This window comes from Cricetulus griseus, chromosome 5 (genome assembly GCF_003668045.3).
Source record: "Cricetulus griseus strain 17A/GY chromosome 5, alternate assembly CriGri-PICRH-1.0, whole genome shotgun sequence".
In the NCBI taxonomy this organism is placed as follows: Eukaryota; Metazoa; Chordata; class Mammalia; order Rodentia; family Cricetidae; genus Cricetulus; species Cricetulus griseus.
The window spans coordinates 31685946-31703390 of record NC_048598.1 but is presented as its reverse complement, the minus strand read 5'-3'; the positions used below and the strand labels follow the sequence as shown (position 1 = coordinate 31703390).

General features: G+C 38.1%; 1 protein-coding gene across 5 annotated transcripts in view; it reads right to left on the bottom strand.

Annotated features, from left to right (window-relative positions):
* The window catches only part of Rabgap1l (RAB GTPase activating protein 1 like), a 560109-nt gene that overhangs the window by 121311 nt on the left and 421353 nt on the right, over positions 1–17445 (bottom strand). For all 5 annotated transcript variants that reach the window (XM_035445764.1, XM_035445765.1, XM_035445766.1 and 2 more), the window contains one exon: positions 2915–3043. In XM_035445764.1, the coding sequence (XP_035301655.1) occupies positions 2915–3043 (129 nt within the window). The remainder of the gene's footprint in view (positions 1–2914; positions 3044–17445) is intronic.

Here is a 17445-nt window from a genome sequence, read left to right as displayed (position 1 = left end):
CATCTAATAAGGCATCTGTCAGTGCATTTTCCCACACAGCAGCTAGAATGACATGTCTAAAACATAAATCTGGTCATTTCCATCTTTTATTCAAAACCTCTCAGTGTTTACCAGAGTCTTCAGGTTAAAGCCCAGATTGCCTCCCATGGCTTCCAATTACCTTGCTAGTCTCCTGATCCCCTCACCCAGTGCACACCCCAACCCTCTCTCACCCTAACCTCTGATCAGTACCTACATTTAAGTCTCGGATACCTTTGCAGTCTTCTAACCTAGGATTTCTGCTTCCTCCCCAAGCCTGCTTACCTCTTTTAATTTCCCCTGGCTCCATTTTAATCCTTATTTCCTAAGCTCTCTGGCTTAGTTCCTGGTGCAAAATAGGCACCCAATACCTCATCTTCCCTCCCTAATTTCCTTCTTTCAGGGTTAACATTGCCTTTTGTATGTTACTTTTATTTTATTTTATATTTTTGAAACAAGAGTCTCACTATGTAGTCCTGGCTGACCTAATCAGGCTGCCCTTGAACTCATAGAGATCCACCTGCATCTGCTTCCCAAGTGCCAAGATTGGAAGTATGTGTCACCAGGCCTGGAGTATATTTGTATTTTGGAACTGAATATTTTACTTTAGCAGACTTCTAAAGTAACCGTAATCTAAACATAATCTGGGTAACTATAATTCTCTTGGCATCTCGGAACAACCAGCAGCTAAAACTTACTTCAAATTTACTTCCTACAAAATTCAGTTCACTTCAAAGTCTATGAGTAAACATAATTTTGACATTAGTTCAGCAGTACATGTGTGCATGTGCACATACGCACACACATATGTGTCTGTCCATCCATCTGTCGGTCATTTGGGTTTGTGTTTTGAGATAAAGGGCATTCCAACAGTGTCTAGCCTGGGCTTCAAAAAAATTCAATTCTCCTGCCTCAACCTCCTACGTATTGTGATAATAGGTATATGTTACTATGCTTGGCTCAAATAATTAATCTTGAAGGCTTTAGAAATTTAGGATGAGGATTGAGGTCTTTTTTTGAGAGGGTATACTTAGAAAATGATCCTTTAAAATATGGGGTTCATTTGAAAGACAAAATAATTTTATATTCAATTATTTACTTTCAGCATTGATTTGGGACATTTGTAATTTATTTTAAAATAAGCTAGGATTAAAAATAAAAATTGTTATTGAGATAAGTTTTACAAGCCTACAAGCTGGGCATGGTGTCACACATCTTTAATCCCAGAACTCAGTAGAAAGAGGCAGGTGGATGGATCTCTGTGAGCTTGAGGCCAGCCTGGTTTATACAGTGTCCAGCTGAGGTTACATCGTGAGACCCTGTTTTGTTTTGTTTAAGTGTTACAGTGGGAATAGTACCTAGAAGAACTCCAGATCAATTATTTATTAGGCTCATATAATTATATCTTAAGTAATTAATGGAAACTTATTTTATTTGCTCAGTTCAAAATCTAGAATGATCTTACCTGGTCCTCCTAGAGCTGTATTTACACATAGTGAAAATTTCAAGGTTTGCCCAGGTTTTTGCCACTTTCAAGCTATTTCTTCTCTATTGTTACTAACCTGGTTCAGCTGGTCACTATAAGTCCTTGGGATTACTTCAGGTTCTGTGTGCTCTTCATTCTAATTTTTACTCATTCTTATTCATCACTATAGCTGATTTGATTTTCTCAGAATCCAGAACAAATTATTCCTCCTTGCCAGGGCCCCTACTTGAAAATAAACCTAAATATAGCAACTGACAAGTCCTGGCTCCTTATAGGAACTCTAACTTCTATTCTGATTCCACATACTCTTGTGTAGCTCTACTGGCCTACATGTCTTCCTTTAAACTCACAAGGCCTGAGCTGGTCTCAGACATGTGAACTGGCTTTTCTCTTCTTGGAACATTATTCCCCAGGACATGTACATGAATCATCTTTTGTCTCATTTATTTCCCATTTACATACTAGTAAAAAACAACACAACCCACCTATTTCCTTTTTTCTTCTTTTCTACATCTCCTTAATCAACTTCTAACATAATTTATTATGTTAATTATTTATTGTGTTTTCTTCTGCAATAATAAAAGGTCCAAAATACTTGTCTGCCTGTCTAATAAACAAATTTATATTTATGTCATGGTTATGAAAATATATTCTGGAGACATAAGTATTGATATTAGCAAACTGGTTCCAAATCTTTTAGAGAAAACATGCTCTCCCATTGTAATTTTAATTTGTCTGGATATAGCTTTCCACTTTAAATTAATTTTTTTTTGAAATGTTGAGATGTATCTCTTTTTTTATTTTTTAAATTTAAATTAGAAACAAGCTTATTTTACATGTCAATCCCAGTTCCCTCTCCCTCCCCTCCTCCCCTGTCCCCCACCCATCCCCTATCCCATCCCATTTCTTCTCTCCAGGGAGGGTGAGGCCTTCCATGGGGATCATTTTAAAGTTAATTTATAAGACTTGTTTAATCAGACACATATCTACGGACAGTCATCTGGTTGATGTGAGGTAGATCCAGACAGGTACGTACCTTAGAAAAAGGGAAAGACCTGCTTGGCATGTTTTTCCTGCTCTGTCCTAAATAATCTTAAAACAGATGGCAAAAGCTAAAATACCAAGTCTGCTGCCATGGAAACCAGTATTATAGCAGCCCATTCCAGAGCCCCACCCAGAAGATAAATGTTTGCCTCACTTTTATTACAATCTGAGTCGTCGACCTTTCACTGTTAGTTCTAACTAAAAGGCAGAACAACTGTCAACATCCTGGATGACAAAAAAGTCTAGGAGAAGACTAGTTTGTACACAACGTCCCTAAAACATATTCAGAAATCAGCAACAGACACAAGGAGTTTAACACAATTTGCTATGTTTATGTTATTCTACATGCAAAGTTATAGATCTTACTTTAATATTGCAAGCCTGCTCCATCAATCTTCTTGCATTCTCCTCTGCCCGGTATCTCTTTGGAAGCTGAACTCTGAAGAATTTCAAAGCGCCTTCAAAATCAGCCTGCAGGAGGTCTTCCTTTGAGGTCTGAAAAACATCACCCACACTTCAGCCTGTGCACATTATACAAATAAATGTGTTACAAAAAAGAATGTTGATTTTCATGAATATATCTTTAGAAGATACTTCTAGTATTTCTACTATTCAGAACATATTGCTACGTTACATGCTGAAATTATAAATCCTAAAGTAATTTAGGAGACAATTATTAACAAATTAACATTTAATTCATATTATATAGATGTTAAAATAGTGGATCCTGTAAAGCTTACCAAGCTAGAAGAAAAAAACAAACAAAAAAAACAAAGCAAAAGACAGGAAGAAAAAGAAAATGAGTGAACTCTGGATTAATTTGTGACTTTATCTTGATGAGGATTTTAAAGATGATTAGAAATCTCATTGAAGACACAAACAAAGCAATGAAAGCCCATCAGAGTTACATAATAAACACCTAATGGGAAGATTGCTTTTCAACTAATGACAGCAGCTCAAGTGAAGAAAACAAGAAACTGATCCATCAACTAAAGAATAACATGAACAAGTAAACGAAGCAAACCACTTAACTACTAACTTCTTCCTAAAAACGTTTTTTGCAAAATTCACTTTTAAAAAGCCACCATGTGGAAATCAGTAAGAATATCTGCACATAGGAAAAAGACTGAAAGAAAATGAAACAAAAATGTTTGCCTAGATAAAAGGATCCTGGGTCATTTTTTTCTCTAGGTTTTGTAGTATTTTCTGCAATATCCTAGTAAAAGATTAAGAACAACTGTGACAAAATCTCTGATACACACTAAGGATTTAGGTAGAATGATACATAGAAATAAGTAAAAGTTAAAATTAAATATTTTAGCCAGGAAAATTGTCACAGGCCTGAAATTCCAATACTAAGGAGGTTGAGGTAGGTAAGTCACCATGACTTTGAGGTCAGCTGGGGTTCTGTGGTGAGTTTCAGTACACTTATCTCAAAACATACAAACACATACACAATAAAATATTTTAAAGATGTCATTTAATTCATGTGTTTTCTCTCATACGTGAATATCCATTTTCAACCTTTAGATATGTGTGTTTTAACTGGAACATCCATAGCAGTTAGAAAACTAGTAAGAGCCCATGGGGGAGGAGAGTTCTTTTAAGGGAAGGGAGCCAGAATATAGTAATATAAAGGGGGATAAGAAAATACTGGAACAGGAAGGATCAAATAGGGAAGGGTGGGAGGTCAGGGTAGCAGAGGGATAGCTAGTACTAAAGTCCCTTTGAAAAAGCCTCATAGAAAGTTAGCACTGCAGAAGCAACCTAAAATGAATATCTATACATATATTTTAAAAGTTTAAATAGAGTCACCCTAGAATGAAGGTACAGTACCCCAATTAGATACCACATGCCAGTGAACAAAACCCCCAGTACCAGTAATGGGTTACCTCTTTTTGAGTTGTCCAGTGTGGTTCCATGAACCCACAAACACTACAGGGTATTTCTATTGCTCTTGATAACCCTCCAGAGCTTGTGAGTAAGACCCTATTGCTGAAGACACAACATAATTGAGTCATAAAAGATGGAAAAATCAAGTGATAGCTTGACTACCTGGTTTTCTAAATCTACTCAAGATCCAATATCAAGCCTGGTGATTGAGCTCACATATATGGACAAAGGAATCAAGAATGAAGAACACTTTCTCTTTACACTTTGGTCATTTAGTCAGGTGGGAATGGCGATGTAGACCAATACAGTTCTTGGAAGAAGCCACAGTTTCAAAGGCAGTCCTTTGTAGGTCTCCCTAGGAGGGTTATGCTGAAGCCTACCTCAGGTTGAGTCTCTGTATAGCAGAAGTCAAGTTATCTGCTGACTGTCCATTTCAAGACACTAGGCAGGTTGACAAGATGGCCCTGTGGCTAAATCACTTGTTATATGTACTGGCTAGTTTTATGTCAACTTGATACAAGATGGAATTATTTGAAAAGCGGAAACCCCAATTGAAAATATATCTCTGTAAGATTTGGCTATAGGATATTTTTTTAATTAGTGATTGATTGTGAACCCTGGGCTGGTGGTCCGAGTTTTGTAAGAAAGCAGGCTGAGCAAACCATGATGAGAAAGCCAGTAAGGAGTACACCTCCATGGACTCTGCATCAGCTCCTGCCTTGAGGTTCCTGCTCTGTTTTGAGTTCCTGTCCTGACTTCCTTGCATGATGAACAGCAATGTGGAAGTATAAGCCAAATATACCCTCTCCTCCCCAACTTTCTTTTTGGTAATGGTGTTTCATCATAGCAATAGTAATCCTAATTAAGACACTGTGTCAGCCTGAAAACCTGAGTTTAATTAATCTTAAGCACCCATGTAAAGGTGGAAGGAGAGAACAATCTTCACCAAATTATTCTCTGATGTCTATCTGTGTCTGTATATGTTCCCAACACACACACACACACACACAATACACGATGATGATGATGATGATGATGATGATGATGATGATGACAATAAGAAAACACTATTAGCATTGGCTTGCCTAACTCAGTTGAACCCAAGAGGTAAAAGAGCTATGACAACCACACAACAAGGAGGTCCACATCGGAAGCGTAGAATTGGCACCTCAATCTCTGGAAGGTACTTATGACATAAGGGGAATCAAATATAATTGCAAACATTAAATAAATTCATTCTAATTTCAACTCTGGATAACTTGTGATGCTGTCCCCATTTTCCCATCTTGAAAATGAAGTAAGTTAAGGTATATAAATAAATACATTATTAAGTCCAAAACAAACCATTTGGTAAGTAAACTTTTCTATGCTCAAATATTCTTAGGTAATGATCTTTTGTGGTTAAAAACAGTGCCTACACTCACTGATACTTTTAATTCCACAAAGAAAACTAGAGCCTAGAGAAGGTTGTTCAGTGGTAAGAGCACTGAGAGTGTAAGCATGAAGACTTGAGCCTGACTCTTGGCACTGGGAATAATGAATGGCTCACATACCTGCTACACTGCTATGAGGCATTAAAGACAGAAGGACTCCTAAGGCTTGCTGGCTGGCCTGCCTAGCTCCAGGTTCAGTGAGGTGAAATTAGACAGAGAATGACAAAGGGGGACACCGGGGTGTTCTCCTCCACTATGCACATGCGTAAGTGAGCAATCTCTCTCTCTCTCTCTCTCTCTCTCTCTCTCTCTCTTTCATCATAAAAACATTCTATAGGCTCAGGTCTAATAATTCATATTTTCATGGGGATTTCAAAAAGCTAATTTCACTGTGATGATAAAAAGATATGCCACTAAGCAAAGGGCACTGAAAAAGCTCCATTGGAGGCCAAAGAGATGGCTCAGTGGTTGAGTACTTGTTGCTCTTGCAAAGGACTTGGGTTCTGTTCCTAGAACCAACATGACGGCTCACAACCACCTGTAACTCAAGGTCCAGAGAATCGATGGCTTCTGCTAGCTATTCTCTGCCAGCACGGCATGTACACGGCACACAGACATACATGCATACAGAACACCCACACACATAAAGTAACAACATGAAAAATAATAAAAAAAAAAACTTGTTCCTGTGTGTTCTAAAAACAACTTAAAGTCCTACTTTGATTCCAAAGGGGTTTTCTTCCAATTTTCTATCTTTAAGAGACCTCTATAACCATTAAGTGTCCCCTCAAATGCCGTTGTAATGCTTTAAGCAGGTTATAAGCTTATAGGGCTAACTCTCCACTTTCTGACACCCATATCTAAGAGGTTTTCCCTCTATAACTGAGGCATAGACACTTTATACTTTGCAAAGATTTGGATGTTTCACTAAAAATTTAACAAAAAATAGGGTTTGTTATGGATTTTTGGTGCTGGAACAGAACCGCAACCTAACCCATACTAACCATATGATTTACCCCCAAGCTATATATCTTTAGTTTGCTTTTAAAAATAATTTTTTAAAAAATAGTAATTTATCTATGTATGTGTACCTGGAAGGGTCACTGTATGTTCGTTTTTGGTTTCAGGTTACATAGTCATGGCGCCTCATGTAAAAGCAAAATGGAGGGGTGGTAAACTTGCCCATGTGTGCATGTTTAAAGAGCTCAATTGACAAGATGTCTTCCTCAATTGCCTCTCCACCTTATGCTTTCAGACAAGGTCTCTCTCACTGAACCTGAAGTTTGTCATTCAGCTAGGCTAGATGGCCGGTGAAGTCACGAACCCAACTCTCTTCTCTGCTGCTGAGGTTACAGGCACACATCACACACCTGACTTTCATGTGGTGCCAGGGAGTAGAACTGACATCTTCCCTCCTCCCAAGCTGTTTACCCACTGACGCAACTCCTCAGCCCAAGAAAGCCAAGTGTTTCAATTTTAACATGAAGCCTTTCAACTCAGAGACAAACTTCCTGGCATTTTGTTACTTTGCTTATTCTTTCCCCCATCCTCCCCATATCCCTTAATTACATACTACATATAAGAAAGACTTCAAATACACAGATTCTGAGTAGCACCGAACTTGTTTTATTAAATGCGTGTTTCATGGATGTCAAGCATTAATTTTATTGCTAATCTAAAACACAGTGCTTTCAATGAAAATAAAGCATGTCTCAGCTAGGATTACTAGTTCTAATACATACAAATTAATAATTACCTGGCTATAATGATGATATTGATGGGTATAATTAGGCTTATAGTTGTATGAATATTAATCCCTGCCTATGAAGAGAGGCTTAGCACATAATTTCATGATTATAAGTTTTGTTTTTTTTGTTTATTTGTTTGTTTGTTTTTTGAGACAGGGTTTCTCTGTGTAGCTTTGGAGCCTATCCTGGCACTCTCTCTGTAGACCAGGCTGGTCTCAAACTCATAGAGATCCACCTGCCTCTGCCTCCCGTGTGCTGGGATTAAAGGCGTGCACCACCAATGCCCTGAAATTAAGTTTTAAGCTTTAAAAATGTACCCCTAACAGAAAGACCGACACTTCTGTAATCAAACCAAGTACCCTAAAAAGCTGTCCTGGCTTCTGACCATAGAATTCCATCAAGCTAGACTTGATTTAAACTGAAAAGACTATTATTTTTCAACTGGAAAATTCTTATCTTTCTAGTTATAAGGCTAGCCCATAAAAGATGAGGCAAATTTTTGCATCTTACTAGCAAATTCTTAAGAGTTTTCCTATAATGTTTTTGAACAATTGCAAGGGAAAAATAAACTCTCAAAAGGCAAGTACTTCTCCAACATTGTTAAGTAGCAGTGGTCAGAAAGTAACATGGGTAAGAACTAGGGATGTTTAAACAAGTGTGTTTTCTTCACTTTTAAATTAAAAAAATCAACCACTTATTTATTTATTTATTTATTTATTTATTAAATTAGTTTCTCAGTCATCATCTGGGAGGAAACCATTCTGAGCAACATCATTAAAAACAGCTCTGAGAAAGCATGGTCACTACTGTGTATCATAAAGCAGGTCCACATATGAGTGAGTACATATCATGTTTGTCTTTTTGTGATTGGGTTACCTTGCTCAGAATGGTTTCTTCGAGTTCCATCCATTTTCCTGCAAATTTCAAGATTCCATTGTTTTTTTCTGCTGAGTAGTACTCCATTGTGTAAATGTACCACAATTTCTCTATCCATTCTTCGGTTGAGGGGCATCTAGGCTGCTTCCAGTTTCTGGCTATTACAAATAATACTGCTATGAACATGGTTGAACAGATGTCCTTGTTATATGAATTTGCTTCTTTTGGGTATATGCCTAGGAGTGGAACTGCTGGATCTTGTGGTAGAGTCATTCCCATTTTCTTGAGGAGTCGCCATACTGATTTCCAAAGTGGCTGTACAAGTTGGCACTCCCACCAGCAGTGGAGGAGTGTTCCTCTTTCTCCGCATCCTCTCCAGCATAAACTGTCATTGGTATTTTCGATTTTAGTCATTCTGACAGGAGTAAGATGGTGTCTCAAAGTTGTTTTGATTTGCATTTCCCTGATGACTAAGGATGTTGAACACTTTCTCATGTGTCTGTCAGCCATTTTAGATTCCTCTATTGAGAATTGTCTATTTAGTTCTGTACCCCACTTTTTAATTGGGTTGTTTGGTGTTTGGGGGACTAGCTTCTTGGGTTCTTTGTATATTTTGGAGATCAGCCCTCTGTCAGATGTGGGGTTGGTGAATATCTTTTCCCAGTCTGTGGGTTGCTGTTTTGTCTTGCTGACTGTGTCCTTTGCCTTACAGAGGCTTCTCAGTTTCAGGAGGTCCCATTTATCAATTGTTGACCTCAGTGTCTGTGTTACTGGTGTAATATTCAGGAAGCAGTCTCCTGTACCGATTGATTCAAGGGTATGTCCCACTTTGTCTTCTAATAGGTTCAGTGTAGCTGGATTTATGTTGAGATCTTTGATCCATTTTTGACTTAAGTTTTGTGCAAGGTGATAGGCTTGGGTCTAACTGCAGGATAGCCAAATCATCCCTATACAATAAAGGAACTTCTGGAGGCATCACCATCCCTGACTTCAAGCTCTATTACAGAGCTATAGTCGTGAAAACAGCTTGGTATTGGCACAAAAATAGACTGGTAGACCAATGGAATAGAATTGAAAACCCTGATATTACCCCACACACCTATGAACACCTGATTTTTGACAAACAATCCAAATTTATACGATGGAACAAAGAGAACATCTTCAACAAATGGTGCTGGCATAACTGGGTGCAGACATGTAAAATCAACCATTTTTAAACCAGAACTACTTAAGGATAACATTTGAAAATCAGTGCTTTACCAATACATGTCTCTTCTGCTTCCCAAGCTTTCTGACGAATCTTTTCAAATAATGTGAACAATGTTTATCAATTACATTCTCTGAGGAGACATCATTCATTCCTTCATTTAAACAGAATTATATACAAATACTTCTGGCATGAACAAGACATTTATACAAGTTCTACTTCGGTTTCTTTTCAAGTAGGTAGAAAGAAATATCCAAAATAAAGAGGTGGTTTTACTATAATATTCTTTGCAGTTGTCTCAGGGACAGGAATGAAATCATCAGGCACACAATAGACATAATCAACATAAATGTGTCTATAGGTTCATAAAGGCTCTTGGTACAACAGACCCAGGGGTAACAGCCAAAATTTACACAGTACAAATTAGGGAACTGATTTTGGACTGATTTTGATATAAAGATGCTTTGGGATTTTGAGAGGCATACACATAACACCTTCTGTATTTGGGTCTTTAACTTTTTATTTATTTACCTATTTATTTTGATTTTTCAAGACAGGGTTTCTCTATATTGATTTGAGCCTGTCCTGGAACTCGCTCTGTAGACTAGGCTGGTCTCCAACTCTCAGAGATCCACCTGCTTCTGCCTCCTGAGTGCTGAGATTAAAGGCATGTGCCACCAATGCCTGGCTCTTTACCTTTTATAAAAGTTATAATCTCTCTTCAGTGAGCAAACTTCATGGATGTTAGAGACAGAGGTAAAAAGAGGAGACATCCTGTCTCTGGTAGTGTTTTACCTTTGCTTAAAACAAATATTTCAGAAAAGCCCACAAACTAAGAACATATTAGAGAATATTTTGATAGCATAAGAAATTTCATCAAAATGAAATATTGCAATTGTTACTAAATAGGCAGCTAGAACATTTGCTTGAAGGCACATGTACATACACACACACACACACACACACACACACACACACACACACACTTCCCTTTCAATCTTACTGGAAGTTCTTTGAACTCACTGTGGAGTGGAGATATCCAGAATTTCAGTATTGAAACTATAGCTGACACTAATTTTAATATATAATGACATGCTAATAACTTCTCATGTCATACGATTGCAAAAAGAAAAATCCTAGTAGGAAAAAAATAATTCTGACTGTGAAGAGAGTAAAAGCATTTCCTCTCCCCACCAAAGTTCACTTGCATCACACAACCTCTGGCCATAAGCCAATGCTGACACCACTTTGAATGTGTTTTCCCACTGAAAAATTCAGTGTAACAATAACACATTTTCAAGTGAATTTCTCCCCCCCCCTTTTTTTAAAGAAGCAAATTGGGTGGAAATAGTTCAAACATCTAAGTTTTAGTTCAGATGTTTCCATTCTAAACTTCTTTTTTAATTATTTTTATGTATTCTAAACTTGTAAGTACTCTTGGATTAAATTTCTTTCCTCAAGGTTTCTACTAAGTAACAAATTCTAGGTGAGTACTTAGGGGGAAACTTGCATGGTTCTTTTCTCATCTTTACTATTCTTACTTTAACTAGTCTTTTCCCTTTCAGTTATGAAGTCCAACAGGATTTCTATTTACCCCTCCCCCCAACTGTTGTAGGCCTAAGCGCCTTTAGAAGGGGAAAATGTTGTTAAGCTACGTTTACCATTGTCTGGGTATTTTAATTCCAATAAAGACGCCTGTTGGATAAGTCATCACATGGAGTTGATGCATTGTGTTAATATCTAAAACAAAGTATTTGTATCTGATCTATCAAGGGGAATTGTTCTTTACTGTCTATACCTTGAGGAAAAAGAAACTCAGATTCTAAATGTGTAGCTTCAGTTCAATCAATGGTCTCTTAGAGTCACACAAGCCTGGTGTTCTAGTTCTTTTATGGTCTCTCTGTGAAATAGGAACAATAAATAAAGCTCATTGCTCTCATTTACAACTCTGGTTGGAAAAAGCAACATACTTGCTTGGTTTTGTTTCTGTTTTTAAATGAGACACTTTGTAGCATGGCTGGCCTGGAACTCACTATGTAGCACAAGCTGACCTTTGGCCTCAGCCTCCTTAGTGCCCAGATCACAGGAAAGCACAACTATGCCTGGTTTTAACTTTTTGAAAAACTTACTTATGATGAAGAAATTCACTGAAATTTTAAAGTAAAATAAGGGATCTATAATGTTTGTATGTATTCATGTTTAAAACATGACTAGAAAGGCAGTCATGTCTTAAATGTCAGCTTCTCCTCTTGAATGGAAATGGAAAGATAATGATACTGCATGTGGCAAAATGCCTCTTAGGACTGACCTATGCTGACCAGCCATCAATCCTGAACCAAAAGTCAGTCCAATACCATATGCTGAGCACCCAAACCAACCCACCCATTCCTCAGTATATAAGCTAAAATTTGAGTGGTATCTCCTTGGATAGCGGACCCCAGTTCACAGCCACCATGTTACATTAATTAAAGAATGCCCCAAATATAAGCCACATACAACCAGGATTCTATCAACAATCTTTCAAGGATAACAATGTACATTAAAGCCAGAGATTTCGGGCTGAAGAGATGGCTCACAACCAAAAATATAAAGCCAGATATTTCTAAATGGACACATACACAGCTCAGTATATGCTGGTCACATGCCATACAGCTAGCACTATTGTCTAGACTCTAAATATACAGTTCAAAAAATCCTGAGGGAAGCACCTACTTTAGATACCTCATCTGGCAACCAGATTTGTCCAGCTGCAACATAGAGACATATATAACCTCACTAAGATCTCAAGTTTGGAAGCCCAAATCCCTGTGGATTTTATTGGTAATTAAATGTTTTTAACTAGAAGTTTAAATTTATCTCTAGTACAAATATGAGTATGAGACATCTTCTTAGATACCATTTTTTGTTTTACTTCGAAACACTGAAAATGTAAATGTCAAACAGTCTACACCAGATGACTGTGAAGTCACAAATAGAAGCCCTCAAGTGGTGATTAAGTAGTCTTTAAGATATGGAAATTTGTTATAGCAACACTCAGAGATACAAGGAAATTGTTTAAATGTATGTTAGCAATTCCTAGTGTCCAAATTTTCAAATTTAAAAATAAAACAAAATGCATTTCTAATATAGTATGATCTTTCAGTTTTTCCCTTGTAAATTAAACTGTGAATCAGGAAAGCAATGGTTTCACTGAGACATTAAAACATGTGTACATACTCAGCTTTTAAAAATTCTTCCCTACATGGAAAATGAATTGCTGTATTTTTCAAATAACCTCCCTATAATTGTATACTGCTTATCACACCTAACTTCATCATGCAATGATGAACAGACTTTTTTCATGGTGGGAAATTTCTCATACACATGGTTACAGAATGTCTGTTATGATCAGACATAAGAAATGGAGGAAGAGAAGTGAGGACTAAATATAGTCCAATAAATATTGTACTGAAAAGATGCATCTTAGAGAATCTATGAATCTGGAATAGCATCAAAACTCCATCCTATAAAACAGACAAAGCTGGGTTATTTTTTTTTCAATTATCAAATGATGGTATAGGACTACTGTGGACCAATTATATCACCCAACAGTTGCTAGGCACAGCTCTGGAACCACTGAAGAGAATCCCTGCCACAGTGATTGTGGGTATTTAATTTTAACCCTTGGTAGGAAATAAGGAAGGATGATTTTTCTCTTGTTCAGGAAATCAAATAACAAGCAAGCCAGACTTCTCAGACTCACAGAACAGACCCAGTAGCTGTATGTTGTTTTATAGACACACAGTTCAATCACCCCAGGAGAGAAACGTGCAATTTCCTACCCAAGGATTTTTAGGTAATAAATCCCCATTGCCCAAATCTAATTGGCAATCATGTGTGTGTTGGGGGGGGGGTGGAAAGCCGGCCACACAGTCTAGATAGATGGCTATTTCTGTTGTAAAATTTAACCATTTAGGGATACAGTTAACAGAATACCCACATCAAGTTTTGGGGTTTTCTGCTTCATGGCTGAGCCTAGCAGCCTGCAAATCTGTTTTTTCCCCTGTCATAGAGATAATGCCACTGTTGTGACACTGGACTCTGAGGAAACAGCCATAATTTCTTATAGCCAATTAAGGAGTGGCATGGTCCAGCCTTCAAGAAAGCTACACAGCAGTGGCCACTCAGCCTTTCCTTCTCAGCAGAAAAGGTTGAAAGGGAAGAAAGCAGGAACCCACAAGCCTCCAGAGTGACATTCTCACAGATGACTACACATATTCTCTACAAATGAAGTTCAATGAAAACAAGCTCACCGCCAGAAGCCGAGGCACAAACAGCCGATGCCCCATCCCCAGAAGTTCCAGCACTCGACATGCGTACTCATTCACCAGCTTGCTCCTCTCGTCGTGCATGTCCTGGGACTTTCTGACAGGAGGTGTGAGCTTAGCAGCTGGGGCTGGGCAAGGCACCCCTTCTTCCATGAGCAGTAAATAGGTATCCAGAGTGAGAAAGCTGGATCTCTCATCCACAATCCTATGAACTGCAGAGAGAGGGGAGCCAGGCTATGTCTCCCCGGGAGGATGCACAAGATGGTCTATGATGGGAACTGTCAGCTAATGTCACCACAAGAAAAACATTTTGGCTAAATTATCAACTGTGCATAAGCCCTGGAGTAGACTGGAGAATGAAATCAAAGGCTGATGTAAATAAAAAATGGCAAAAGCAATAGAATCCCTGAAAAATGGCCAGTAGCGGAGCAGGAAGAGTTCAGATGCATGTGTAAAGATGGACAAGCTGCTCAGAGGGCTCTAGCATGTGTGACTGTGTGTGTGTGTGTGTGTGTGTGTGTGTGAGAGAGAGAGAGAGAGAGAGAGAGAGAGAGAGAGAGAGAGAGAGAGAGAGAGAGAATATCTGTGTACGAGCAGGCAGCAGTAGCAGTAGCCAGGAAGCCAGAGCAGTTGTGAAGCTGCAAGGAGAAAAGGATGAGCTCATTGCAATCCGTGATTCTTGACAAGCAGCCCTGCTGCTGTGGCTGTCGCTGCCGCTGCCCTGTTACTGCTGCTGCTGCCACGGTGCTGCCTCTAGCTGTGAATCAGTAATGAAGGGGTAAGAAAGGAAGGGGAGCAAGCAGAGGGGGGAGGTAGGTGAATGAGCATGCAGAGTGAGTCTCAGGGGAGAATGCTGTAATAAGAAGCCAATGGCGAGCCATTGGACAGATAGGCTTTCCCTTCCTAGTCCACCTTCAATCAGGGTTAGTCTGACAGTTTATGCTGTTGAATCCCAAATGCACAGACTGATGAACTAGCTTCTCCTTACATGTGGTGCTCACAGGAAAACCAGACAGACAGACAGACAGACAGACAGACAGACAGACAGACAGCTGATCCTATTCACTCTTGCTTTCTAGCAAGAACAGATAGAAACCTGATCTTATTCTGTGTGTTTGAAGTGGAAAGCTCCAACCCTTGTCACGTTACCCAAATCTACAGACAAGATCAGTGTTAGGGCAAAATGACAGACTATGAACAGAGGAGCATGCACCAGCCTTCAGTAAGTGACACACCCTCAAGCTGAAGAGTTTATGAAAATACTGTGACTTTCTGTAATTGCAGGGTATACAGAAGCAATACAACACCTTGGGAGGGCTGGTCCCATTTATATACATGTAATATGCTAAAACATAAAAACCTACAGTGTAATACCAAAAGTACTATTTAGAAACTATTAAAGTTGAAATTCTTAAAACAAAATAACTTTCATATGCCACAGACCTTGATAAATAGCAGTTTGACACAGCAATTTAATCCTGATGTCTTATTAGACAAAACAAACTATAATTTTGACCATCTCTGATCAAATAAATTCTTCCATAAAGTGGCTGCTAACATTAGGAATTAACCATGGCTTCAAAGTTTGTAAATCTCCAAGCCAGGCCTTTAATCTTAGCACTCAGGAGGAAGAAGCAGGTAAATCTTTGAGTTTGAGGCTAGCCTATTACACAAGAGCTATAAATCTGGAAGTAATCAAATACAAATTTACTTAATGACATGTACTAGTAATCCAAATAAAAGACAGAAAATAAGTATGGTAATGGTTTTACAGGGAAACAAGAAGGCATCTATTGCCTCCTTCAACAAAATGTTGTTTGATTTGTTCCCAAAATCTTAGGCAAAAATCTTAGAAAACTAAAAACAAAAATAATAAACAAAAGAAGTAAAACAAACTTAAGGTTCCACCGGGAATGGTGATATATGTCTATAATTCTAGCACCTGAGAAGCAGGAGGATCATGAATTCAAGGCCAGCCTGGGCTACATAGAAAAACCCTGACTCAAAACCAAAGAGCTGAGGATGTACCGCTCTTTAGAGGAAACCTCTACTGGGCTGCCTAGGATGGAGCACATTGTGATGGAACTAGGAGACCAAAGAAAAAGTTCTTGATCCTCCCCCCCCCACAGTGTCTGATTTTTACCATGTCTACACCCATGTGCCTGAAAAAACAGTAAGATAGTAATACTGAAGAAGAATGTGAAGAGCACTGTCATAAACAGTTCAGAACCCAGAACTTTGTGGCTTGCAGAGGAAGAAGAATTCAGTGACTTCTTAGTTTACAGGAATTTTTCTTGGAAAAGGAGTCTTACATATCCCAGGTTCACCTTGAACCCTTTCATGTGTATGCTGGCTTTGACCTTCTGCTCCTCTTGCCTCTGCCTTCATGTTTTAGAATTATAGATGTATGCCACCATGCTAGTATTACTCATCTAATTATTCTTATAAAGGGTATGGAGATATTTAAACAACTTGGTATCAAAGAACACTTCAAACATTTAAGTTTTTCCCATATAAACTAGAAATGATAAATTTCTTCCCCCAAAAGATTCTGGTTTAAAAAAAGTAAAAAAATGAATCAAATCATTGTAGAACTCTATGGTTTGGCTCTGATGTTTATAAAGTAAATTTTAAGTTATAAGTTCAATAATTAAAGTATAGTATCAGCAAGCAAAGCACTTAAAATATTTTGGTACATTTGATGAAAACTATGTAAGTCATTCTAACAGATGGTCATAGATCTCAGTTTCCCAAATTTCCCTACCATGGTGCTCCTCAGAAACCCACTATTCATGCCTTCAGTTAATAATTTTGTCTTAGTCCTATTTTCAGTTGTCTTTTTAGACAGAATCTTTGTCAATATTAAGAAAAATAACTATTCTACAACATCATTTGGGTAAGTGGAAGATTGGATTCTGGGAATTTTTAAAGCAATAGAACTAGTCATCTCAGAATTTCTTCTTTTGTCTTCCAAGCCCACAATACCTTACTTAATGCTCAAGCGAGTCAGTAACAAAATACAGAACATTTGCTTAAGAAAAAAGATTTGACTTATATAGTTGTTCAAAAAATTAGAATAGCAACTTCTGTGTTAACTAGTTCATAATACATGATTTCTCAAATTTTCTTATATTACCATAATAGAGATTTTTCTTCTTCTTCTTTTTTTTTAATTCTAAGCAATATCTTCATGATAACAAGAGAGTTTGGATAAAATTATCCACAGAAGAGGAAAATCTTTATCCATGTAGCTTCTCTGCTAAAGTTCGGCAAATAACTCTGACCATAGGGAGGACACCAACACAAGCTCAACATCTGCAGGGTGCGGACACATGGAGGCACGGAGGAATAAGGTGCTCAGAGGAGTGGCATACCCTGGGCTCGCATACCATCTTAAAAAAGAGCAAAGTTTTTTCAGAGAAGTAACACGGCA